The sequence below is a fragment of the Conger conger genome, chromosome 17 (genome assembly GCF_963514075.1).
Source record: "Conger conger chromosome 17, fConCon1.1, whole genome shotgun sequence".
Classification (NCBI taxonomy): domain Eukaryota; kingdom Metazoa; phylum Chordata; class Actinopteri; order Anguilliformes; family Congridae; genus Conger; species Conger conger.
The window spans coordinates 27,753,531-27,779,411 of NC_083776.1; the positions used below are offsets into that span (position 1 = coordinate 27,753,531).

At 42.2% G+C, this 25,881-nt stretch overlaps 1 protein-coding gene and 1 long non-coding RNA gene across 4 annotated transcripts in view; one reads left to right on the forward strand and one right to left on the reverse strand.

The window, feature by feature from the left end:
* The window catches only part of LOC133117064 (glypican-6-like), a 235,340-nt gene that overhangs the window by 180,841 nt on the left and 28,618 nt on the right, over positions 1-25,881 (reverse strand). For 2 of the 3 annotated variants that reach the window (XM_061227159.1, XM_061227158.1), the window contains exon 2: positions 5,867-6,025. In XM_061227159.1, coding sequence (XP_061083143.1) covers positions 5,867-6,025 — 159 coding nt within the window. Of the gene's footprint in view, positions 1-5,866; positions 6,026-10,422; positions 10,907-25,881 lie in introns of those variants that run through there. The other variant, XM_061227161.1, reaches the window with a different exon arrangement.
* On the forward strand, positions 905-2,863 carry LOC133117065 (uncharacterized). Its single transcript, XR_009705922.1, has 2 exons — positions 905-1,078; positions 2,287-2,863. It is a non-coding gene; the product is annotated as an uncharacterized LOC133117065 (long non-coding RNA).

Genomic DNA, 25,881 nt, shown 5'->3' on the forward strand with positions numbered 1-25,881 from the left:
GTAAATCCTGGATAATATAAAGCCTCGTTCTTCACACAGAGCACAAACTCAGGCAAGCCTCCAGTGACCTATTAAATATGTTTTGGTTCTCTGTTTTTTTCCCCCTTATATGTATTCCCAGGTGATTATGTCCTGGCTGGGACAGCAGCGATGGGGCGTGGCTGGCAATAAGAAGCACCTGACAAGTCTCTACAAAGATGGCTGGTACTGGTTCAGTTTTTCTTGATTACTTTTCCCTGATTATGTTTATGCAAATGATGTTAAGTCTTTTTCCTTTTTTTGTTTAATCATTTACACTCTTTTATGAAACTGGTTGTGTGCCTCCTAAATGATATTGGCTGTGACCAATATAAACACCACAGAGTGGCACAGGGGCACAGTGGTGAGGGACATGGCCTCAGGGGTTGCAGGTTCAATTCTCAAACACTGAAACATAGCACCACTGCTGTACCCTATACTATTGCACGGACACAAGTGCCTAAGAAACAGATTATGCTAGAAAAGAGGAGGCATGAGTCATGCAAAATATGCAACTACTGCAAATAATAATACAAGATTTTATTACATTTTTATTCTACCCCAGAAGCAACTCTGAGGGAGAACAGTGTGAGAAATTCAGTCTAACCGTGTCCTTGTTTTTTTTATTTTATTAAATGAAGCTGCTCATTTAAAAAACACATTCCACATGCATGCTCATGAAACTCAAGCCATACTTAAAATGAAGAGAGCCTTCAACAAGCCCAGGACTCTGGAGGAAGATCAATATTTACCCTCTGCAAGCTCTGGGAGGATCCGCTGAGTGGAGAGATCTGTTGTGCCTACCGGAGCGATATCTAATCTTTTTGGAGACAGGCAGCGCCCCCACCCCTCACACCACACCACCCCCTCCACCCCACAGACACAGATCAGATCCCGCAGACGCTAAAGAAAGGGACTGTCATTAATGCAGCTGATTGAGAGAGGAGATGTGCGGGGCCAGTCCGAGGAAAGAAACTAACCCCCGAACAACATTACGCCGCACGTCAGGAGGAGAAACCACCGTGGCTCGGACCGGGGGGGCCCGATCCTGACACTGACGGTAATGAATTCATTTTCTCTCCGACAAAACAACGACCTTCCATTCTGGGCGCAAAGCGTGGCTACATTCGATTAGCCCCGTGCCTCATGCAAATGAAGGAGCGGGGAGGCTGTTTGCTGAAAACTTTAGACGTGATTATTGTTCAATGAGGCAGAAGTTGATGAGGGAGGCCCGGTTTGTTATGCGCAGTGACATATTGTCATTTTCAGTGCAACAGTCACACCCCAAGCTCCTCCTGACCTGATCATTTTTCAAAGGTATTTATATCACCTGAGTGAGATAAATATTATTGCTGAAATACTGTATTTGCATTTTGTGTTATACAGGATAATGTATTAATGTATTATATTATCAAAAGTAAATGTAGCATATTAACTCATTCTCTCTGGATTAAAAAAATAAATACTCACAAAAAGAACATCCATTGTTACACAAAAGTACTATTCCTTAGGATCCAGTCAGTATGAAGACAAATCTTTTGCCAATCCTTAAAAACAGTAGACCAGAACACCTGGCACTTAAAAGTAACCATGGGAACCTTCTGGAATGGTTTAATATGTTTTTCTTATATTCCAGCAGGCCTGCACTATTCTGCTAAAATATTCACTAAATATATCATAAAAACTGATGAAGCCTAACAAATCGTAAATTTCGAAGAGAAAGGTAATTACGCATGAAGCCTGTCTGTTATTGATTTTTTTATTATGTGTGAAAATTAGTCTCCCAAGGTTAACTCTGAGAGGAACAGCCGTAATCCTTATGCCGTATCCATCATTTTAAGGCTCTAATTACATTTCCGGTATGACCTGATTATTAGGCCCTGCTTTTCGGATCATGGTACTTCTGAAATGCTGGACCTTTTTTTTTTGTTGTTGCCATTTGCCTGGTCCAGCATTGTGAGAACCAAAAAATGACCTATTAATTCTCACCCTTTTTGACAATTATTTTCCAAGTAGGATGCTAATGAACGTGAGTCAAACTACAAAGGCACGGCAAAGTGCTAATGACTAACTGGCCTTCCCCCATTACAGGCATCTCTACACAGGCTTTTGCTTGCTTCAATTTCCAAAATGGTGATGAGTCTAATCCCACATCTGTAAAGGAGTTGTATTATATTTGCTAAAACATGCTGTCTTCATCGTTTTTCCGATTGTGCTTTTATTTCTTCGGTATCAGAGCTGCCATCTGGAATTATTTCTTTCTTGCAGGTATCCCGACTGGAGTGAGGGGGGAGAACACACAACCTTTCTGACTGGCTGCAGGGACATAAAGATGCAGGTCCTATTCTGGGGCAGGATCACGCCTACAGTAACACCTGGAGGGGTGGGGAAGGCCTGGCAGACCACAGACAAAGCGTGGAGTGTGCAGTGCTATGCAGAGAGAAATGAGTGGAGCCTCTGGCAAGACCGTTTCTTTAAACACGCTGCATTTCCTGCTTATAATTCACGCCTTGCGTCAATACACTGTAAATATACGGTTAAGTTAAGACGCAAGATAAAGCTTAGACCCAAAGAGTCCTGCAGATGATATTGTTGCCTCACATACATTCTGAGTCTACAGGCCTATAGAGTCAAATAACTAGGGGTGTAAAGATGCATTGATCTTGAGATGGTGATTCAACTGCACTGATTTGGAATGTTAGAATGCTAATAATCAATGATAATCATTTCAATAAGGCTATACAATGTAACCTTTGTAAAATTTACTTATTTCAGAAGTAGTCCAATGTTACTGGTTGTTAAATGTCGGATACAAGGTTAAATAAAAATTAAATACTGTTGAAAAGTTAAAGCTTGGTCTATCATTTGTATTGTCTATATTCCACCATAGAGTAAATCAGTTCCACCCGATACATTTGTTATTCAATTCATTTTTTTAAATTGTGCATTGAAACAGATTTAAAATAATCACATTAATTTAAATCTTGGTGAGATTAGGGACTTCATGGTCGAATATTTTTTTTTTCCCGAAACAATTTTCATGGAATTGATGTACTCCCCAACTAATGACTGCATAATGTTTGTGTACATTAATATGAGTGACTTACATCATCATTATTAGTATTAGTATTATTATACAGTATATGTGTTTTACATATGCCAGGCTATATCCATTACAGAGCAATTTTGTTTTGCTTGACAAAAATCAATAAATTCTCTTTCTACCCTTAGGCAAATAAATTATCCTTTTCCTGTTTGCCACCAATGTTCCCGGCCGCGGAGCGGTAAACGCATGAAAAGTGGCCGTAATTAGCTAAACGCGGAAGACGGCAGTTGAGAGTGTGCAGACAGGAAGTGACATTTCATTAAACAAGCGGTGATTGATTGTGGTGACATTTTACAGTATCGGTTGCAGCTTCGCTAATGGAGAGGCACGGCCTCCCTCTGCCTATCAAACACCTGCTGCCGACATCAACAGCGCCGGCGCCGCCGTTCCCCGGCGCAGATAAGCGGGGATGTGCTGAGATTCCTCCGGTTAGCAGCAGCCCTTAAAAGCTGCTTTTCGCGAGGCAGAAGCAGCGTTCTAATCTCTGTGCTTTCAGCCGCGCTCCGCCGGTATTAAGATCCCGACAGCGGAGCGCTTGTGATGTTTTCATGCGTTTATGCCGCCTGTGACACTACGTCTGCAATAAAGTTTCCATCCTATTAAGCAACGCTCTGCATTTTTAACCAAGCTTAGCGATGTAGAAACGCCTCAACCAGCTGTATACTCCATCACCACCAAAATCCTGTTCAGCGTGGTGCACAAACCATCTGCGCACTCGATCTCATATAAAATTTCCAATGCGAGAAAGGTAGTTAAATTTATCAAGCATACACTGTCAGTACATCTATAAACACAGACTTTAACAACCATCTTTTACTGGGATTACAACTGGAACACCGAGGAGGAAATGCAGAGTTACAGGGAGGTCGGTCTCTCCAAGTTTTCAGCAGAAGTTTTTCGGCGCAAACTCACTCATACCTTTGGCTTCCACATGACAGTGGAAATGTGGGTCATGACCATAGACTTGACGAGACCCAGACGTTGTGTTTGGCTGTCCTGTGTGTTGTTAACAGGGCAGGGTCCTGCCCAGCTGCCCTTACTGAAGTGAATCTATGGCCCTGATGAAGCCAGATCATCTGCAGCCATACTCTACAGCTATACAGCACATCAATCTGCACTGAAAGAGTGAGAATCAAATCTGGACACTAACAGATCTGGTCCAGTGTCATTCTGTACATTTTCATCACAAAGGTAGCACAATGGAGATGTTACCAGATTGATTCAAAGCTGATTGAAACATGCATTTTAAACTGCCAGCTATGAAAAACGTTAAGACAGATGCGAGGTTAATATAAATGAATACAATGAAAGAACATGATTAACAGCATGTGCCTCTGTTAGATAATGTCTTATCACACATTTCTATGTTGGTGACATCATTGCATACAAAATATCCCATATGTAACATTGATATGTTGTATAATTTTGCTTTTCACGTGCACACCCTGAGCAGTCACTTTTCACATCCTCTAGAGGCAGCGGCAAGCACTCACAACAGTGGAAAAACAGTGCATTTTGGCACAGTAATACAGACTAGACTCTTCATCCATTTGCTTCATGTATTTTGAATTCCAGGAACAAATCGATATCTTACATAACTAGTGCACTACACTAGGGGACCAACACTTGTTGGTACAACACCACAATGATTCCATTGCAACAGGCATTGTTTTCAACAATATCTCAGGTGACAGATTGGTAGCAGGCGAGCAGCATTATCTGGTCCATTCTCATTCTTGGCACAGTCTGTAAGCACAGAATTATCACGGAATTCCAAAAAGGAGCTTGCATCAACTGTAGTGGGTCCAAATGACTAACCAGACAGCAATCAACAACTTTAATCCACAATACATATTCCCCATTATGTAGTTCTACTGTTGAGTCCCAGTTAAGAAAACACCAAATGGGTTGATTAGTTTGACAAACTTTCCTCTTCACAGCACAGAAATATGCCTCGGTCTTCATCAAACAGCACAACACAATACAATAAACAGGACTTCTGTGACCATATCAACTGCAGGTGAGCATTTTTCTGTGATGACAGGTAGGAACATAAGTCACAAAGCTATGCTTCAGTTTTATCATTTATTATTCATAGACTTTCAATTATCAAAAACATTATTATATGCCTCAAACACACCTTATAGTTTCCAACCACTTTGTTTTCATACATCTTGGAGCATTTTCTGAAAGACCCATTCATTTTCAGTTAGAAGTGTAGGGGCATCACAACAGATCTGGGTCAGAGGTTTTCACCTTTAACCCTCCAGATAGTATTTGAGTTCCTACTGATTACGAACTCGGTTGGTGACATTAGCTTTGCTGACATACACAGGAATCAACAACATTAAAACATTTAAAATGTTTTACCCAGCAACCAAACATTTCAAATACATCTTTAACCCAGATCTGGAGGGCATGCTGGCTTGTAAATGGTAAATGGTTGGCATTTATATAGCGCCTTTATCCAAAGCGCTGTACAATTGATGCTTCTCATTCACCCATTCATACACACATTCACACACCGACGGCGATCGGCTGCCATGCAAGGCACCGACCAGCTCGTCAGGAGCATTTGGGGGTTAGGTGTCTTGCTCAGGGACACTTCGACACAGCCCGGGCGGGGGATCGAACCGGCGACCCTTCGACTGCCAGACAACTGCTCTTACCGCCTCAGCCATGTCGCCCCCATGACATGGCTTGTATGATGAGCATGAAAAAGAAAAAGACAGGGAGTCTTACCGTCAAAGTTTTTGTGGCGTGACATGAAGGTGGAGCGTAAGGTGAGGCTGTTTTCCTCTAATAACTTCTCCAGCTCCTGCTTGCTCTGCTGATGAAGCTTATCCTCCATCTCCGAGGTGCAGCAGGTGTAGTCCTGAGCACAGATACGCAGGTGCTCACCTGTGAGACAGAGAGCGGTCAGGATTTCATTCAGGGGGGGTCGCCCAATCTCCCCCGCCATCTGTGTGCCGACCGAGCCGTTCCACTAACATACGGGGGGGTCATGTGATCACAAACCACATGATCAGGTGCGGGGCTTGGCGCCAGGGGTATCGCTGGTTCAAATCCAAGAATGGACATTACTTTTTCGACCTTGAGCAAGGCAAAGAAAAGTTAATTAAATATCCAGGTGAATAAATCAAAAATAGAAATAGAAAATCAACTGATAGACAGACAGAAAACAGAAAGATGGATATACTAAGTTAATCTTTGCTTGTTTATTGGAATATCTTTTGTGGGAAATATAAAACGGAAGCCCGGAATCTGGGTTCAAGTTATCCCTGGGTGTGGACATTCTCTGAAGAGATATAAAAATCCAGTATTATGTGTTTTATGTATGTTTTAATCCCAGGTAAAGTGGCAGATGACACAAAATAAATAAAACCTGCCCTCTTTCACACAATATACCTTACAGAACCACACAAATAAACTGACCTCCAAAGGGTTAGCTGGACAGTGTGCTGCACAGTCTACAAATTAAAATCCACCTCTGGATAATCATAATCACAGACAGACATTCTATCTTTTGCTGATTCATTGGTATCCATTTGATGAGGAGAGAAATACTTAGCTGTACCAGCGTACGGTTTTTGGAGATTAGTTACAGTACTGTATGTGAGGATGACAGTCGAGAAGAACTGAGGGAAGTCTTCCTTCCTAAGGAAAGCAACTATGTTGCCAAAACACAGTTGGATTTTTTTCCTGATCGTTTATGAAAGAAAGCAATATTGCAAGATGTTTGTGATACAAATTTGACATATGTAGGTATTTCACATTCAGAGTATTGAGATCACCTGGCAGTATTTTTAAAGTAAAAAGTTAAGATAATTTCTGACCACTTCACTTCTCCAATCTCTCTTCCTCTCTCATGACTAAACCAACCACAGAACAACTGAATTCCCCCCCCCAAAAAAAGATTGTGTACTGTATTTTAAGCCATTGACAGTACAATGGTTCTTTGGTTTCTCTGCTGACGGATGTTTTTCAATATCCAGGGAGTCAAACTTCAGTTATATGGAGCTCTATTATCACTTGATGAGACTTCCACTTGAATGACAGAAAGGTATTACTTGCAAAGTGTTGGTAGCTACTTTGCGTTTGCTAATCCATCACTGTAGAAGATTTGGACGTAAGGCACATTAAGCCTTGACGGATAGCATACGTGCCATATAGGCCTACCTTGTAGCCTACCTCTTGTTGGATTTGAATTAATTTGGTACACACGTGCCTAGGTCTACTCCAATTCATTTTTGTTAATTTAGCAAGCTATATCATTTGCATTTCTGCAGTTTCACAGTTTCTCTTCAGCATTCCATCTCTTTAATAAGTGGGTACACCGCCGATCATATTAATTCAGTTACAAATCGGAAATGGGAAATGCTCTGCTTCTGTATGCAAGCTACAAGCCAGACACAACTACAAGCTATCAAGCAGGCATCAACGTGCAGTGGTGGGTAGGTTGCATTACTGGTCTTTCCAATTATAACTTTCCATTAGTCAAATTTATTTTCTTGTGATTAAGCAAGTTGTCAGACCAGAGTAAATATAACTGATACATTTATTGTCAGTCCAATTAGAGGTAATCCTTGTTAGTTCCGCATTATAATGCTCTGCGATGTTAAACCAACGTAATCAAGAATTTTAAAATATGCACCATACAGTAACAGTTTGTGTAAGGGGCAGGTACAGGGCAGAGATGTTTTCCTGCACTACCAGAAAGATCAAAAGCAGTGACAGAACCAAGTGCAACTAAAGGAGAAAAACTTATTTTACTTTCATGGTATTTCTGTGAATAAAATCTATTTGGCCCTTGATAGTGCTCCATAAAAAAATAATAGAGTTGACAGCCAATTAGCTCTGCAGATATCTTCTACTACAGTTTTCTAATATTCATAGCAGTAGTGTAATATTATCATGCTTACAGCAAAAAAGTGTGTGTGCTGTGGTAACGTTGTGACGGTGCTGCTGAATTTTTCAGTTTGCTAGCAACAATGTCACGGCCAAAAAGTGTTCAGCCCGAATTCATTCATTCATTCATTCATTCATGTGCGGTGCCCTCGGGGTACCATCACTGATCATTCGACACAACACGCTTTGAGACTCAGGGTCTTCAGCAGGTAAAGATCAATGCAGAGTTCACTCAGGCCAATTTTTTAGTGCTCCCCCAACAGCAGGTGTACTTCCGACAGGCCTAGTGTCCTGAGGTTTCTGAATAAACTACATTTCAGTAACTTTACAGCCACAAGAGGCTTAGTTCAGGGCAACTGATGCACCAACACACTGCTTGTGATTCTGAAGCCACACTCTGACAGTGCCTGAACATCCTCCTATGCTTTTGGAATGATAATTATGAAATAAACTACTGGTTATGATGTATCCAAGGGAGACATAACATATTGCTATTGCTATTGTTGTTATTGTTATTTCAACAGAGAGGGATGTTCTGAGACGAGACAAAGGACAGAGAATTAACTACATTTCAACACCAATAATAATAATGGATTAGATTCATATCACACACTTAATAGCCCCCACAAGTCAGAGGGGCTGATTCATCTCAAATCAGCCTCAATACGCAGCGCCCAACAGCTTTAGGACAGCTCGGTTCAGCAAATTTAACCTGTAACAAATGTCAATCTATAAACCGAGCTCAGTGCACACAAGTCTGTGCTTATTCATTGTACACTGAATCACATTCCTATAAGGATGATGAATTCTGCCTGCATGGGGGGAGACCTCAAATAACCCTTCTGTGCCGAGAACCCACAGGTTAGTTGGGTATGCAGACGCTTACCTGCTCTTCCGGAAGTTTCTAAAGCTGTACACAGCCTTGCTTGTGGCTCATGGCTCATCTACAGTGCATGCGTACCAGTGGCAGCAAGCAAACGAAGCCTAGAAGCAGCACAGCATGTCGTGTGTGGTGTCTATTTCACATCAGGCATGAGTAAGACAATCGTTTGTGTACATAATTGCTGTAATAAGTTGACATTTTAATGATATTGCTAATCACATTTGCATTTTATCACAGAAATTACTCTGAAAATGCATGATATTATTGATTATCGAATGCAGATATTCCAGCTCCTTGCATCCTTTTTTTTTGGACACTCAGTTCACCTTTCCCCAGAGCCTCCCCCATTTTCAGGCTTATGCTGGTCCGCATGCTCTGGGAATCACCAGCCCCCTCCACAACATCTTGTGTATTAAAACAGGCCTCAGCCCAAAGTAATTATATTATATATAACACTTTTTAAATTAAAAATTCATAATATGCAGTTTGGGAACTATTGACACAACTCACGCAATGAGCTTGCACACATTAAATTGTTGAGGCAGAGCACCACATCGATGGAACACACCCATTAGAAATTCTCTGAGCTCTCCGATAATTTCAATTAACTGCTGTGAATACAGTCCAACGTCGTAAAAACATTTTACCGATCATAAAGATAAGCAGGGAAGGAATAAATCTCCCCAGGGACAGACACCCACCTCTGAACTGCAAGTATAATAAGCCGGTGTTGCTCGTGGACAACTTGATTCACAAAATCGGTGCTTCAAGGCTAGGTCATTTTATCAGCATTTCACCTTGCCTCCTTTTAGTTGTTTATTAAACTCTCGGCTGCTCTCCGCTGATACAGAAGGGAACAAGGAACGCACCTGCAGCGATATAACCATTTTCAGACCATATGGACCAAGCATTTTACAGCATATTTATGTGGTAAACACTACTCTGGGCTGTGCACTGCAGAACAGTGTAGCAGGAGGCACACAGCAGACCACACCGGATTTGCTTCTGGTGTAGATAAACTCTTCCACGAGTATTCCACTGTACGTGGGGCGTAGATGAGCCTTCAGGCAATCTGTCTCCAAAGTTCAAAAGTTGTTGCTTAGAAACCATTCCGTCAAAGTAAAAGGGGCTCGAAACATTTTAACGTTCTGTTTTTGAAGAAATGCTACAGTATTGTGCTCCGCAAAAAATAAAAGCCTAACATATATCGATTTTGAGCATAGAGAAATCAATAAATAGAGTATCAAGCCATCTAAAAGCAATCTCATAAGCCCCATGAATCATATGCTTAATATCATAAACAAAGTAATATTTTAATTTGGTTGCAAGAAGAAATGTGAAACCCAAATGAAACCCTTACAGTCTGAAAAAAAAAAAAATTGCCAGAAAAAAAAAAAAAATTACCACCACATTGTGGTTTAGTCAAATGGGGTTTGGAGAAATTAAAACAGTAAAGTGTAAATTATGTTCGTTAACGTCATGGAATTACGTGGACGAGGCTAGTTACCCGTGCGCCGGTATGTTTGGTGGTGCCATTGGGCGTTTCAGCAGGGCCTGGTATCCACGGATTTGTGGCCAAGGGTAATGAGGTTCCCTAAAAAACGCAGGAGGGTATGTTCCTCTGCCGTGTCGTACATCACCTGCATAAACTACCGCCATGCCTGTGCTGCTGTGTGATTGAAATTCCCTTTAGTGAGATCCCGCGCCGTTCTCCAGAGCGCAGGCAGGCACTAGCAGACAGCAAGCTGGGACGCTGGGACATCTTAATTCCGGAGAAATGTGTCAAGCCTGGGTAGCGATGGGAATGTTAATATTAGCATGAACTGAGCAAAAGACCCATTATCAACTGACACCAGCAGCTTTTTGACGTCACCGTCTTTTTGCGTTTCTCACAAGGTGGAAGAAAATCAATTGCGGCTTGTGAAACAAAGACAGAACTAAAATAAATTAATAACGCTTCTGTATACTGCAGAATGCCGACTGATCTCGTCGCGCCCATGTGCTTGCTGTGAAACGCAGGTGCGTGGAATCAACGTTTGTACCAGCGAAGACTCGCAGGAGGAGCGAAGCAGTTCTCGTAATGCTCCGTTGTTGCCATAGCACAGGGCCTTTTGCGCTGTACAATGATGTGTCATTTCCATTTTGTGTCATAAACACGACAAAGCGTTAATATTTCCTATGTAGCAACTATTTTGAGCACTGTTCGGAAGTTGACAGCTTCATTAAGAATAATATAAAAGGTAGGCACATAGGCTACTCATGGTTAAACTGGCCTCATAGGTTCAAAGCAGACAGCGTTGCCCGTGCAGTATCAGATTCATGGCATTAATAAACATCATAAATGGCATTTGCTTGGCTGGAAATTACTGTACTGAATATTATTATTCTTGGACTGAACATACCATTATGCTAACGTATTCAGTCTGATGCAGGTAATCATATACAGTACGTGCGAGTGGACTCCTGGAAACTGTGCTTATTGGAGAGAATCTTTAACACTTAAATTAGAACATGGTTCAGATTTGAACATCTGTGCTTTCAATCCTTGGTCTTATTTTGACAAAAAAAGGGATGGATGTCACAATAGATAAGAGGAAGGTGGGACATTTTTGTATTAAAATCTGAGCTGCACAAATATGACTCCTTGTATTTTAAATGAGAATATGAAGATGTTAATTTCTTTTTATTAAGTGTGGCTCACTGAATTGCAAATCACTTGTACAGATATGCATCATTTAAAAAAAGACAAACACAATTAATCACCTCCAATTTCACATCCTCCCCCCCCCCCCCCCCATAGTATACATTGCGGTATCTTCTATATTTGGAGATTACCAACTGTGATTACAACCTATTCACCTACAGTAATAACTAGAAATCAGTCAACCCATCTGTGTACAAATGAGCCATAATGCTTACCGCCCTGCTTTGCACACATATTACAATATTCATGACAGGAATACTGGTGATACCGCTTGTAAATACATCTGTATATATTTCCATTACTCTGAGGAAATTATTTTATTGAGTCCATTATGCAATGAACATTAATTGTCTACAACATGCATTACATTTAAAATACAAAATGAGTTACATAATGAGAATAATATTGTAATAAATGATAATGTACCAAATTAAACAGCATGACGTACTTAAGTGTATTAGGAGAGAAATGTGAACAGTATGCAGAGGTTCCCCATTGAGCTCGTCCCAAAGGGACCCTTCGCCACTGTGGATGGCACAAGCTCCAACGCCCTGGCAGACCTGCCCTAGCTGTCCGCTGGGTGAGTGGAAGGAGGGAAGAAAATGCCATTTTGGCTGAGTGCGTCTTCACCCTCCAGGGACACACACCCGCGTTTGAACATTCACCACGCCCCCCCCACCCGGGGGTTATTCCCTCCGGCCAGGCCAGTCTGTCCTTCCCAGAGACGTCAGGGGGAAACGAGGGAGTGAAAACAAACACACGCCGCCCAGCAAGAGCCCTCTCCCCGTCTTGTGCAATCTGAAAACCTGCAGCGTTTCCGCCACGCTTCTGTCCACCTCGCAATTCAATTCGCCTCAATTCAACGGTGCTTTTATTGGTAGGACAACCGGAGCGCTGTTTGCAGAGACGAAGCAAATCAAATATGAAATATTACATCACTCTGACTCATTATTCTCTGTCTCAGTCCTGTATCTGCCGCTCTCTCCTTTTTGGTCTCTGTATCTCACTCCTTCCTTCTCCCTCACTTCATCATGCCTCATTTCTTTCCGGATTTCTCCCTTTCGTCCTCGGCCTTCAGGCCTGCCTCTTTCATGGGGAAGAGGCAAGCATAACAGTGGCCTGCTTCAGCTTCAGTATCTGCAGAGTCTGTCTGGGAGGCTCCATTACCTCCAGCCTCCTGTCCCACTCAGGCAGTATCAAGAGGAGAGAGAATACTCATTTAATATGAGCAGGTAAAGCGGAAAGATATAGACCCACATGATTACAGAAAGCAAGATAATTACAGGTGAATGGTAATGCGCAATTTATGATGCGCCGTAGTCCTGGCATCCTCATTAGTGTTTCTTAATCAAAGTGCAATGAGCCGTGCCAAATGCCTTTTGCTTCTCCACCAAGACAATCAGGCATCCGGATTCTACAGAGATATGCAGACAGCTCCGATTACTGGCATTAGAAATGATAACTGAGGTGAGGGATGCAATTATCTGGAATGGCTGGACTCGCGGTCCCACGTCGGTTCGGTATCGCATTTTAACATAAAGGCGCAGTCGATCTCTGTGTGGCAGCCAGATCGAGCTGTCTGTTCAGTACAATAGACATCTGGCGCTGCTATATTAACTCAAACCAAGGAATGGAAGCTAGGGAAATGGGTTAGCATGTTTCATTGCTGGTTATAAGTCTGTGTAGTGAAGTTGGCATAATTGGGCCCATAATGGGAGCTTCCATGAGGGACTGCATTTCCAAGATGTTGTTAAATGATGCTTTTACTTGCTTTTCCCACTGGAGAGTTTAGGAGTTTGCTGCCGCGTTTTGTTTAGCTGAATTGGTTGCACATTAAAGGGGAGCCGCACCAATTCAGCACAGTTCCCAAAGGAGGAACAGAGGAGGGCTCCAAAATGAGCTAGCACCAGGACAGAAAGTACCACCCATCATGGCGATGAAGACTCTAGTTTAGTCCTTCATTTTAAAAAGGTAAGCTCAAAACAGGGTGCCCATTGTGTTTTCATTATTGACCAAATAATTGAACACAAAAAGCTTTTTTCACAAGTGGCTAACACGTTGTGTCTCTGCATGCATTTGTATTTCTGTGCCTTTTTTTGCAATCTGTACTATTGTGCTGGAATAAAATTGCAACAAAACCAATAACCAAAATTAGGAGAGCTACAACAAGGTAACCAAGCCACCCAGTGTCACCAGATCCACTAATAATGAAGTTATACAGTATACAGTGATGGGTAAAAATAATATAAAAACAAGCCCAGCAGGAAGAAGAAGGTGCATTCTGTGTCAGAAGCCTCGTGTGCCTTTGTGTTTCTATTCCAGTTCTTATAACGCAAATTAAATTCTGAGGGAAACTAAATATTTGAAACTGCAGCAGGTGTTTCTCAACACTTTGGGCTCAAAAGTACATAATTACCAAAACTTTGAATATTGCACGAATATAGTTCATGTGGCTCATGCAATGTGATTCTTCTAGTGTGTGTGAACATGTTATCATTCCCAAAATGGCATCAGGACTCTTCCTGGAGAGGTCTCAGATCAGACTGGCACAGTCACACAACTTTGCCCTGTGTATGCCTGTTGTGCTGACGTTCTCATGGTGACAAGCAGCAGTTATGAACAGCATGCCATCTGGAAAAAACTTTTATTTAGCTGGTTTAAGGCAGTAGGTAAGACATCAGGTATGTTCCTCAGGAAATTCACCATGTGAAAGCACATTTGTTCAGGATTAGCTATGCTGCACTTTTGCTGGCTGTACTGCATATATTTAGTGACTCTGTGTAAAAAAAAAAAAAAAAGAAGAAGGCTCCCTGGAAAATAAACACAACAGCCATAATAATAACAGCTGTTGTTCTTAAGTAGTGGTAGTAGTAGCAGCATCAGTAGTACAAGTAGTAACTGTAGCAGTAGTGAAATGGAAGTATTAGTATTATGGATAACTACAGAAACTAGAAGCCGACAGAGATAGTAAATGCAGTAGTACTAGAGGTATTGGTACTTGAAGGTGGTATAGCGGTGGTAACAGCAGGAGGAGCAGTATTAATATCAAAAGGTGACAGTTGGAATTAGCAGTAGGAGGTGCAGCAGTATTGATCACCTTGATGAATGGAGCTGAAACATGTTAGCATGTTGTCTCGATGAAAGTGTAAAACAGGCCCACATGTATCTACATTAAACGGCACAGCAGCTCATCTGATTTCTATGGCAGGCATTACCCAGGGCGCATCATTGTGATGAATGATATGCGCGGTGGCTGTGCAGCAGGCAGGAGGAAAGCGCGGTCACTACGTAGAGGATCTTTCAGCAGGGATCTCCCAACCTGCAGAGCTGTCAATCATCTTGATTAAAACATCAGGTCTCTAGACTTCTGTGTGAGGGCCTGACCCATAATAACACAGGTTGATTAACCTATGCTTGCTCCCCCCAGAAAGAGAATTGCAGGAGGGCTCTGGGAGATGTAGTCACACACACAGACCCTCCCCAAACCACCCAAACATTATCTGCACAGAGAGACGACACTTGAAAGAGGCGTTCAGGGCATGCGGTGACTGGATAATAAATGGAGGAAATGAACGCAAAAAGTGGCCGCCCCATGAATAAATAAATCATTGGGGCACCAGTGTTTTTCTGAAGCTCTCTCTCAGCTCTGCTCATACAACCAGGCTGCACCTGAAAGTCAGCACAGCATTGGCACTGCATGGCTACACTGTGGTTCAGACACATCTAAACTAGTGGTCGACCGGTATGGGTTTTCCAATGGCCGATGCCGATACCCATATTGACAGTAGAGAGCAGGGCAGCCAAACACAGGCTGTCTTGTAAGGGAAAATGTTATCGGCGGCATGTTGCACTCCCAAAATGATGACACAAATAATCAGGGGCCACATTATTTAATGAAAAGCGGTTTGTTTTCACTGCAAGCAAATGTAAGTCGACAATATAAATAGACACTCGTTTCCAACCTGCTTAGCAAACTTAGCTAGCTAGTTTTATGTAAAAATGTGCCACTGAACACGATATGTTCTAACCATGTAAAACAGTCAACGGACATTTGTACACATTAAATGGTATTCAAAACCCATGATTCAAGTGTTCTGACTGCAATTAAAATATAAAACTTTTAAGTTGACCCTTTTTGAACAGAACTATCTTGGCCAAAACTTTCTAGTTACTCGAAAATACTTCTGGTGTATGCTAATCACTTTATTTGCAGCCATCTAAGGACATTAATTAGTATGGCAATAGCTAACATAGAAGGAAAATAGATAATGAGTGGCTTCTTAGTGATGGCCTGCAAGCATCATTATATTACTGGCAAAACAAAAACATATATTAGCCAGAGCATTACTCCATGGCACCACACGCAGGTATATGTCCCTGTAACTGCTTACAAAAGTTAAGTCGGTATTGTTTCTCTTTGCCAGTCAGCCATGTTGTGCCTCAGTGAACTTCAACCACGGCATGCCAATCTGGAATCATCACAGAAATGTACCTAATGGGAACATCTCTTTTTATAGGGTCCCAGATGGAGTTCTTAATGCCAGCATCCCATCAAATGTGTTCTTCAGAATAAAGACAACAAATTACAAAGCAGCTGCTATTATACGCACACATTGCTGAAAGTGACTCCCATCTTAGAGCAACGTACGCATATCAATACAATCCAAAACGCATTGTGTGTGTGTGTGTGTGTGTGTGTATGTGTGTGTGTGTGTGTGCGCATGCGTGTGTCCATGTGTGTGTGTAAGGGTGTATGTGGGTGAGTGTGTGGGAAGCGTATTTGTGTGTGTAAGAGCGTATGTGGGTGAGTGTGTGGGTGCATGTGCGATTGTGTGTGCGCGTGGGTGTAAGGGCGTATGTGGGTGAGTGTGTGTGTGTAAGTGCGTGTGCGATTGTGCGTGCATGTGTGTGGGTGTGCGTGTGTGCGTAAGGGTGTATGTGGGTGAGTTTGTGCGTGTGTGTGAGTGCATGTGCGATTGTGTGCGCATGTGTGTGTACATGTGTAAGGGCATATGTGGGTGAGTGAGTGTGTGAGTGCATGTGCGATTCTGTGTGCATCTACTTTCCAAGAAGCACATAACCAACATCAGTGAAAATGTCCTCAGCAGCTCCCCAAGAATATTGCTATGGGGTGTGAGAATCCTGTAGAGTTTGAATATATCACTTTCAATAAAAAAATACCATTGTGTGCCTGCCAGTATTTACAGTGTCCTCTGCAAAAGAAAGGCTTACATATAACATATTGAGCAACAGATACCATATTGTGGTGTTCTAGTGCTAGTATAATAATAGCTATAAACAAAAAAAGCCTACATCAGACAACCCAGTCACAACTCACACTATTCAACTGTGCAAGTATTTAAATGTGTATTTAAAATGATCACGGAAGATAGTGGCTGGGATGAACCCAGCCATTTAAAAACTGCACTGATGTATCATACTGCCAAAAACTGCCAAAGATACATTTTTATCATCACAGCAAGCAGTACTTTTAATCATACAGATATCAACTAAACTACTATTATCTCTGACACATAGTGGCAGAGTACAGGTCCCACAAAATACCGAGAAACTGATTTGTCCCCCTAAATTATGGAGTGAAATGTCCTCTTTTTGGGACTGTGGCAGGTGGTAATGGAAATCATATATTGGACAACGTCGTTCCATTTACAATAGTGTTACCACCTTTGTTCAGTCAGCTTTTCCCAGAAGCATTGGAGTATTTTCTTCATTTACATTGTCAGAGAGTTGGAAAGCCGATAGCTCCTACATTACTATTACTTTTGCTAAATTTATCCTGTGATAAATTTAGAAGAGCACTCCACATATTTCTGAAACTTCAGAATTAGCCGCTTATCTGTTCCTACACTGCAGACCGTAAGTACTTGAACAATGACACAATTGAGTTGAAATGAAACAATGAATGTGAGGTTAAAGTACAGACTGTCAGATTGCAGGATATTTACATCCATCATGGGTAATCCGTGAAGGAAAATTCCCAACATTTTAGGCGAGCAAAAGTAATTGGACAATTGGCTGCTTTGCTTCATGTTTCATGGCCACCTGTGCCACTGCGCCATTAGTTCATGCATGAGAAAACCAATAAAAGGTCTAGATTCTAGGTGTGACATTACCATTTGGAGTCTGTTGCTGGTGTAGGGACCACATGACTACATTTACCTCGTAACTACATTTCCCATGACGTCACAGGACACACGACCCCAGTGTGGTACCGTTAAACCAATACCGTAGTGCCGGGAGCAATAAACTTTCGGACATTTTCTCTGACATTTTCAACCCAGTGAACTGGTGTACGCATTGCACTAGATAGCCACCGGGAAAACTTCCAAACAACCTGGAACCTGGTACACGCCCCGTGTATCTCAACAGCTAAACAAACGACCAGCGCTCATCTTACAGACGGCCGGACCACGCATCGCGTCGCCTAGGCTAAAGCCAAGGACACCAACTGGCACGCAGCTCCCCACAGAAATTCCCCATTTATGGCTGCATCATCGCGTCTCTTCAGGACATCCACGACTGGAGACAGCAACGTGTAAACGTCCCAGGCATTAGCTACTGTTTAGTCTTAACTGTGATTCGACTGCTGTGAATGTACGTGTTTTCTGTCTGTGATGTTATTTCATTTTATTATGTGAGTATGGAGTATGGTTCACCGTTATCGCGTATGTAACCTGTAGAGTAATCACACACGTGTTTCACTACTAACCACAGCTAACCCTTCCAAACTCACATTAGTTCTTGTGTACTGTTTGTAGTTTTGTATAAATTATGTTATTAAACCCGGTGTCTGTTTTGGTGTTGAATGACATGCGAGTCGAGTCAGATCAGTCTTCCGAAGAACTCTAACCTATGGTTATCTGTATGTTTAAGCGTTAATATTGTTTTATTTTATTATTAATTATAATTTACATGTAGACTGATTACTAATTGCAGTTATACACGGCTTCCCATACATAATTGGAGCCAATATGAGGACTGAGACGTAAACGTTTCAAATAGTCCTCTCCACTAATTCGCAGAGCGTAAAAACCCTATACTGGTGTATCTCAACATGAGGACCAAAGAAGTGCCAATGCTAGTAAGGCAGCCCATAATAAGGCTGAAAAATCTGAATAAACAAATTAGCAACACTGCCAAAACATGTGTATGTGTTAGAATCAACAATTTGATACAACAGTTAGGAAACAAGAATGCATTGGCAAGCTCAGCAACAGCAAAAGACCCGGTAGACCACGGAATGTGCATACAGCATTGCCTACATTTGCATAAACATGAAGCAGTGGAGAAATATGAAGAAACATTAAGCAACATGAATTCCAGTTCTGTTAAGTCATTATTCTGAATATAATAATTTATTAATAATTAAAAAAACAAGTCTGGAAGGGGAAACTATGTTTATTAGTGTAATATGTCCCTACCTTAAAACACTTAAAACACTGGGGCAATACAGGACAAACACGAATGGCGATTAAAATACAAACAGTTGGAAACAAATGTTTTTTTTTAACTGTTTGCCTTACATTGAGGTGTTGGTGAGAGGACAGATCTGTATAGCTGACAGGACAGTACGAGAGGTCTAAAGACCACAAAAACGGTGTCTGAGCAGAATAAGCTCAGAATAAGTGGCAAGGCAAATGTAATGATAAATACAGCATACAGTATATGACAGCAATGAATAAATAAAATATGTTTATCGCAATATCTGAAAGTGACAATAGATCATATATTTGCCAATATATTGTGAACTGTTGATCATCTGAAGAATATATTTAATTACAATATATTTATGGTCTCCCTTAGTCCAACATTTCCATTTCTGTCAGGGTGAACCTGTTGCATAAATATTCAAATAGTCCAGCAATTCAGTTTCACTCATACTTTTTCTCTCTTTCCCTCTTCATGACCCACAGAACTGAACACCGTGCCCCGGTGAAGAAAACACATTGCATGCTGTTTCTGAGCCGCAGGCCGAGGTGATTCACCGTCTCTGGGGAAACGGTCAGCCCCATCTGGCCAGGCTATGCTGTGTTTGCCCCTCGAGCCCGCATCTGACCCTGGCCCTGCCCCGCCCCCCTGAGTACATACAGCCAGTTCGTGTGTGGGCAGGCCTCCCCCAAGGGCAGGGCAGAGAGTGACAGACATTTGCGGACCGCATATAAACAAACCCCAGTAAGATAAGAGAAGATATACTTTATTGAAACTCAGCATTTTCCCATCCTAGTTACTTGGGAGCAGTGGGCAGCCACAGTGCAGCGCCCGGGGACCAACTCCAGTTCAGAGGCCAGTGCCTTGGTCAAGAACAACGACAGGGGCACACCTGACCTGACATGCATGTGTTTGAGTGTGGGAGGAAACCGGAGTACCCAGAGTAAACCCACATGAACACTGGGAGAAAACCCAAACTCCACAGCGAGCATCTGGGCCAGGATTCAAACTCAGAACCTCCTTCCTGCGAGGCAACAGTGCACTGGTGAGGCACGGGATGGCCACTGATACCCATGTGGTATCAGCAGGGTTATGCAAGCATATATTATTGTTATGCAGTTTAGTCACTGCCGTTTTTAAGCCTGAAATTGTATTTATTTATACAGAGTAAAAACTTGACAGTGTTATCGCTCTTGGGAGGGAGGGCAGGTAAGGTTATGAATGAGGGCTAAAGAATATGAAGGTGATGTCCTGAATTGACAGAGCAGTTTCATTCAAGTGATTGCTTACTGAGAGTTGGTGGCAGCCTCGCAAAGTAGCAACCAATTAGCCATGGTGTCATCCACAGTGATACTGCACTGAACTGAGAAGATTATTTTTTCTGAACATTGGTGAGAATACTTCCTTCTTCTAAAAAGTAAATTTTGTTGGAATTGTACTTGTGTCGCATGCATGAATGGATTTAAAATAATTATTTGACTCAGGCCTGATAATGCTTTGCTGGATGATTTTCTGCTTAAGCACAAAGGCCGCTTATAGTTGGGTACAACTCCAGGAAATAAAGTAGCCTCTTCAGCAAACTGCACAGGGCAGACTGTACGCTGTGAACATACTGGTTTTTGAACTCAAAGGTAAAGATACAATTATATTTTTGAGCTGGCAACACAGCAATTGGACAGATGATTAAATGATGCCTTGTGCGTATCATAGAGGTATGCCTACATTGCCTACCTTACCTGAAAAAAATATTTAAAGACATGTAAATTGTCTCCTCTAAAACATTAAAAGGTGTGTGTCCATGGCACGGATCTCATTTTGATATTCAGTCCAACGGAAGATTCCAGAACTTGCTGACAAAGGCATTCTGATTCACTGGCTTCAAACATCCCATGCTATCAGCGCTTTTTTTGTGTGAGGTTCTGTTTGTAAAGAAAACACCTTTGTAAAAAAAGAACTGCCATTTTAATTCCGTTCTGAACATCTGTATAACAATTAAACTGCAGACTCATGTAAATACAAGCAAATTTTGATTGGTTTGCTGATTGTGTCAAAGATAACTGCCATAGTAACAGAGGTAGCCTCAACTCAGCAGGAATAATTAACATTATCTCCAATAATTTGCGCTGGCCTTCCTCAAACAACCCTGGGATGTATATTCTGAAGGATTAAAACAAGACATAAAGCCAAGATAAACCAGCAAGGAGATCAAGGACAAAAGTAGCGGTTGTATTTTTTAAATTATTACTTATTAATTAAAAGCAACAGGACTTCTCACTAAGTCTGTGTGAAAATCTAGGCTTGTAGTGAAACCGATTTGGCAGCAATTAGACTCAATCTTGGGTAATGAGTATTTCATTGTTCTGCGAAATATATTAGTTATTTTTAATTGTGTTAAAATCGACTTGACTTGATGTCTTCATTAGATCATTAATAAACGCTACTGTAGAACGATAAAATGTAATTAAGAAATACATTCTTTGTTTTTTTTTCTTCTTCCCAGCTTGATCCAATTTGGCATGTACAGCAGGACTACAAACTAATTTATAGCTATCCCCCCATTTCTAAATATGATCCAAAATTACCTTGCTGACATTTCCTGGATGGCTTGTCAGCAGGAAGTCAACCAGCCACATTTATGAATAAATTAACAAAGCTGCAGTGGATGCCATGTGCAAGGCACAAACAAGACAGTTTGCAACCAAGTTTGTCGTAAATGACACTTTTTGTCAGACTAACAACACGGTTGCTTCAGTGTTACACAGCTTCACCTGTAGTAACACTTCCAAAATATGAATATAGAGCTCCATTTTGGAACTGTGGAGAACTACGTGCAGTTAAAGCAGGGAGGGAAGGGAAATCTCTGGCATAGCGCGTTTCCATATCTGAGGATGGTACGAACAGCATATACAGGTCCCAGATCACTCCGGGCTTCGAGTGCAGTTCAGAGGGATTATACCGGGAACAGCCGAGCACGGGCATTACCCAACCCCAGCGGGCTTGCTGGAGATTCACTATCGCTCGCTAATATCCTGCCTCTACATCCTCTCTTTTTGGGTCTGCCACTGGCTAATCCTCAGGAATTACAGGCGGAAGGCAGTCAAAGGTATAAACAAGGTTACGGGTCCTCGTGCGACCCCCATTTTGTGCACTGTAATCAGAGCATTGAGCTCTGTTCACTTCCTAACATACAAGCGTGTCAGCACCTCCGGCAAAGACCAGCCACGGATGAGTGTGTAACTGTACTTTATAATAAGGTACCATACGAATTTTGATACTGCCGTAAAAATACCGATTCAGCACCATCTTTAAGCGCTCCTTAAAGCTAGAGATAAATGAGGACAGAAAATGGAGCCTGCAAATTATATAGGAGCGCATTATAGAGCACAGCTTTTAAGAAGCATTTTTTTAAAAACTGGCTTCACCTTTTAGACACCCTTAAAAATACCATGCAAATCCTTAAGGTGTCAGTAACATGCAAACTTGGATAACTTTAATCTTTAAACTTCATCAAAGCTTTTTTTATATATGTATGTGAATTATAATGAAGTCTTCTAAAGTGCTTTTATTGGCGATGACATTTTCTGACACATGGTCACTGGTGTAGTGGAAGAATGTGCAGGGTATGTAATGTGTGTGTAGCCCCCTCCCTTCCCCCCCAAATTTGTGCAAGTGAACTCCAGGACACACACACGTTCCTCCAGAGAGCAATTGAGGCGACTTCTCAATTAATTACTGATTTTTCATTTTCATTTTTGCATTAATACATGCAAGTTGTCATTATATTGCCGACGAGTGTAATTGATGACTCAGTGGAAAAACTGCCACAACGCTGCAGTCTATTGGTTGATTAACTAAGAAAAAGCAGCTTTCCAGTAATAAAATGCTGTCATAGCTAATCATGCAGGGATAATCAAACCATAATCAGTATACCCTGCCATGCCATCGCCCATGGACATTCAAAGCAATATGATGAAGAATAAGACCAAAGCAAACCGTTAATTTGTTGTTAATATGAATTTCACTGGAATGTGATTTGTAAAGGATAGAGTGGTTCTACCGGGGCAGAAAATTAAGGCTCACACCGTGCTTCATGGACTGGGGCTGGACTGTTTTCTATCATTATTTTCAGTGGGTTTGGAGCGTTTTCCACACCGCTTTTGCGCACCCGGCACCTTGCATTAATCAGTCCCGGGCACCTCACTGTTTTTAGATGCACGTCCTGCTGCAAATGATCCTACCAAGCAAAAAGTGTCCCATGTCCCATGTCCCTGTCATTTTTCTGCTGTCCAGTCGCATGTTACTGCAGTCGACACCGTTTTGGCCCAACCGCATACGATTTCAGTAAAGTTTTTCTGAAATCTCTCACTCTCGGTTTTGTAGGCTTCATAAAGTCATGGAGTAGTGCTCCTCATTTTCAAGATAAAGCGCGTTTGGTCTGATCGGCCCCTAAGACTGAAATGTTTTTCTCAGTTGGCTCGTGGGACGACAGGGGTCCCCCGCAGGCTGCTTTCATAAGAGGGGCCTGGAACATTCCCCTACGTTCATGCTCTTGGTTTTTGACAGAGTAGACGAGCAGGCACTAAAATGTAAGGCTCTGTATTGCAGCATTCCTAACCAAGAGTTTGCTGTTTTTTTTCCCCAGTCTGAAGGCTCACACCTCGGGCCTGAATGCATCCAGCTGCACACATGAATGATGCAAAATGAGAGCAATGATGCTAAATAAGGGACTATCCTTCTAATTAAGTATTCAACATTCCACTACTCGGAACAAAATATGTAGCCGTTATGTTGATGTATCTGGGCCAAAACAATTCATGCCCCCCCCCCCCCCCCCCACCCCCCACCCCCACCCCATTTCCAGTGAAAAACTACATACAAAGTACAATACACACCATTAAAACAATGCACTGGGAGTAAGAAGAAAGAAAGGACATTCTTTGCACCACAGTAAAAAAGCAACACATTTTGCATAGGGAGATCTACAGCTCCCCACTCATTCTGAGAGGCTGTTCTCTCTGTGCTGCTGGGAAACTGCTCCCGCCCCCCATCCCCTCACCTCCAGGAGCCTCCAGCAACCCGCCCCCGCCCTACAATTTCCCTTAGACATGGGCTAATACTGATGAAAGCTCCCAAAGAACCCCCAGGAAAGAGGGTGCAGGAAATGAAGCCCTTTTCCTGCTAAATTCCCTGAGGGAAACACTAGGAAATATTGATGCTGGATTACTCGGTAAGAGGTACCGCCTGGGAGACAGAGATACGGTATGCTGAAATACAGCAAGCCATGCTGTAAATACGCTCTGAATTGACATGGTGATCATACCATAGGGATGAAAAATATCAGGGGTTACTCTGTCATCTCACCATGTGTGAAAAATTGGATGTATTCAGATATTCATAATCATACAGCTTCAGGACTTATTTAGCAATCGCTGTAAGTTCTGCTATGATATTCGCCGTTATAGAATATTTCCTCAGCATAGTGTTAAAGGGATAGTTCCCACACTGGAGTTTTTTTAATGTATATTTTAAGTATTAGTACACGTTTTCGATGGGCCAAGAACATTTTTGTGCAATGAAGGAAATTTGTAATGCTTCTCCTGACCTATATAAGCTGTTTTGGAGTGACTTCAAGAGCATTTTCTAGCTTTAGACCATGAACCCATCAGAACCCACCTGATGCAAGCGATTTTAAACTCCTATATGTAAAGTATCCTTCAGACCACAAAAACACATAAAAACACAGAAAATGAATGAAATGAAAAATCCCAGAAAGTGAACTGTCCCTTTAACATAATTTATGTTTGTGTGCTGGAGTAACAGAATGTGTGTGACGGTACATGCGGGTGATTCCGTCTGGAAGTGTTTCCATTCTCATCTATTGAGCTAATGGATGACAACTCCAGCTCCAACTGCAGCCGCAATGTGGTTTGTGGTCCGCCACAAAATGGCCGCCACAGACGGCGAGAGGCATGTGCATCACCGTAGTGACGGCTGACATGATATCCTCTCAGTAAATCGTCTTGCGGGAAACCCTAGGATCAGGTGACCACAGCTGTCACATCAGAAAAGCTGAGGGCTCCGAAAGTTGGAGGCGGATTTGGGAATAGTGGGCACCCGTCGCTCAGATCTACGCCAGCAAAGCCAGACCAACTCTCAGTAGTATTCATTAGCACAGCAGGCCATTGGGGCCTATAACACCTGCGTGGAGCCATCTGCTGGGTCCCCTAGCCCCTCCTGCCAAACTTTAAAAAGTGACTGTTCTGTCCAAGTCTGCTGTCCCAAAAGAATCGCCTTAAAAAGAAGGGAAAACAGCCATTAATAGCCGCTTTGGATACGGTTATGTACATGTGATGCGTGATGGTCCTCTGATAGGCTACACAGGCTGAGAACAGGACAGGCTCAGCCCAAGCAGTCACGCTTCTTACGAGGGACGAGAGAGTTCTGCAAGATTTCCGAGTTTCAGAGCTCACCGGAGATCGATAAGCGTCTGTGCATAATGAAAGAAAAATTCCTATGCATGTGACTGACAGCCCGCCAAGTCAATAAGAGTAATTTCATAGCACAGTAAAATAATAACAGAAAAAGATGAAGTGACATCCCGAAACACAGAAATCTGCCACTGCAGTGAAGAGTTTAATATCAGTTTTAACAGGAAGAGCAGAGCTGCAGTGGCATCCTATTTCCGTATTTCAGTAACAGGAAAGTGTGCGGTCTTTAATCATGCAGACGTAGTCTCAGGGGAAGCGGGCCCCATGGGATGAGAGAAGGCCTCTGCCATGGAGGGTTGGGCAGGAACCCGAGCCTGTGTTAATT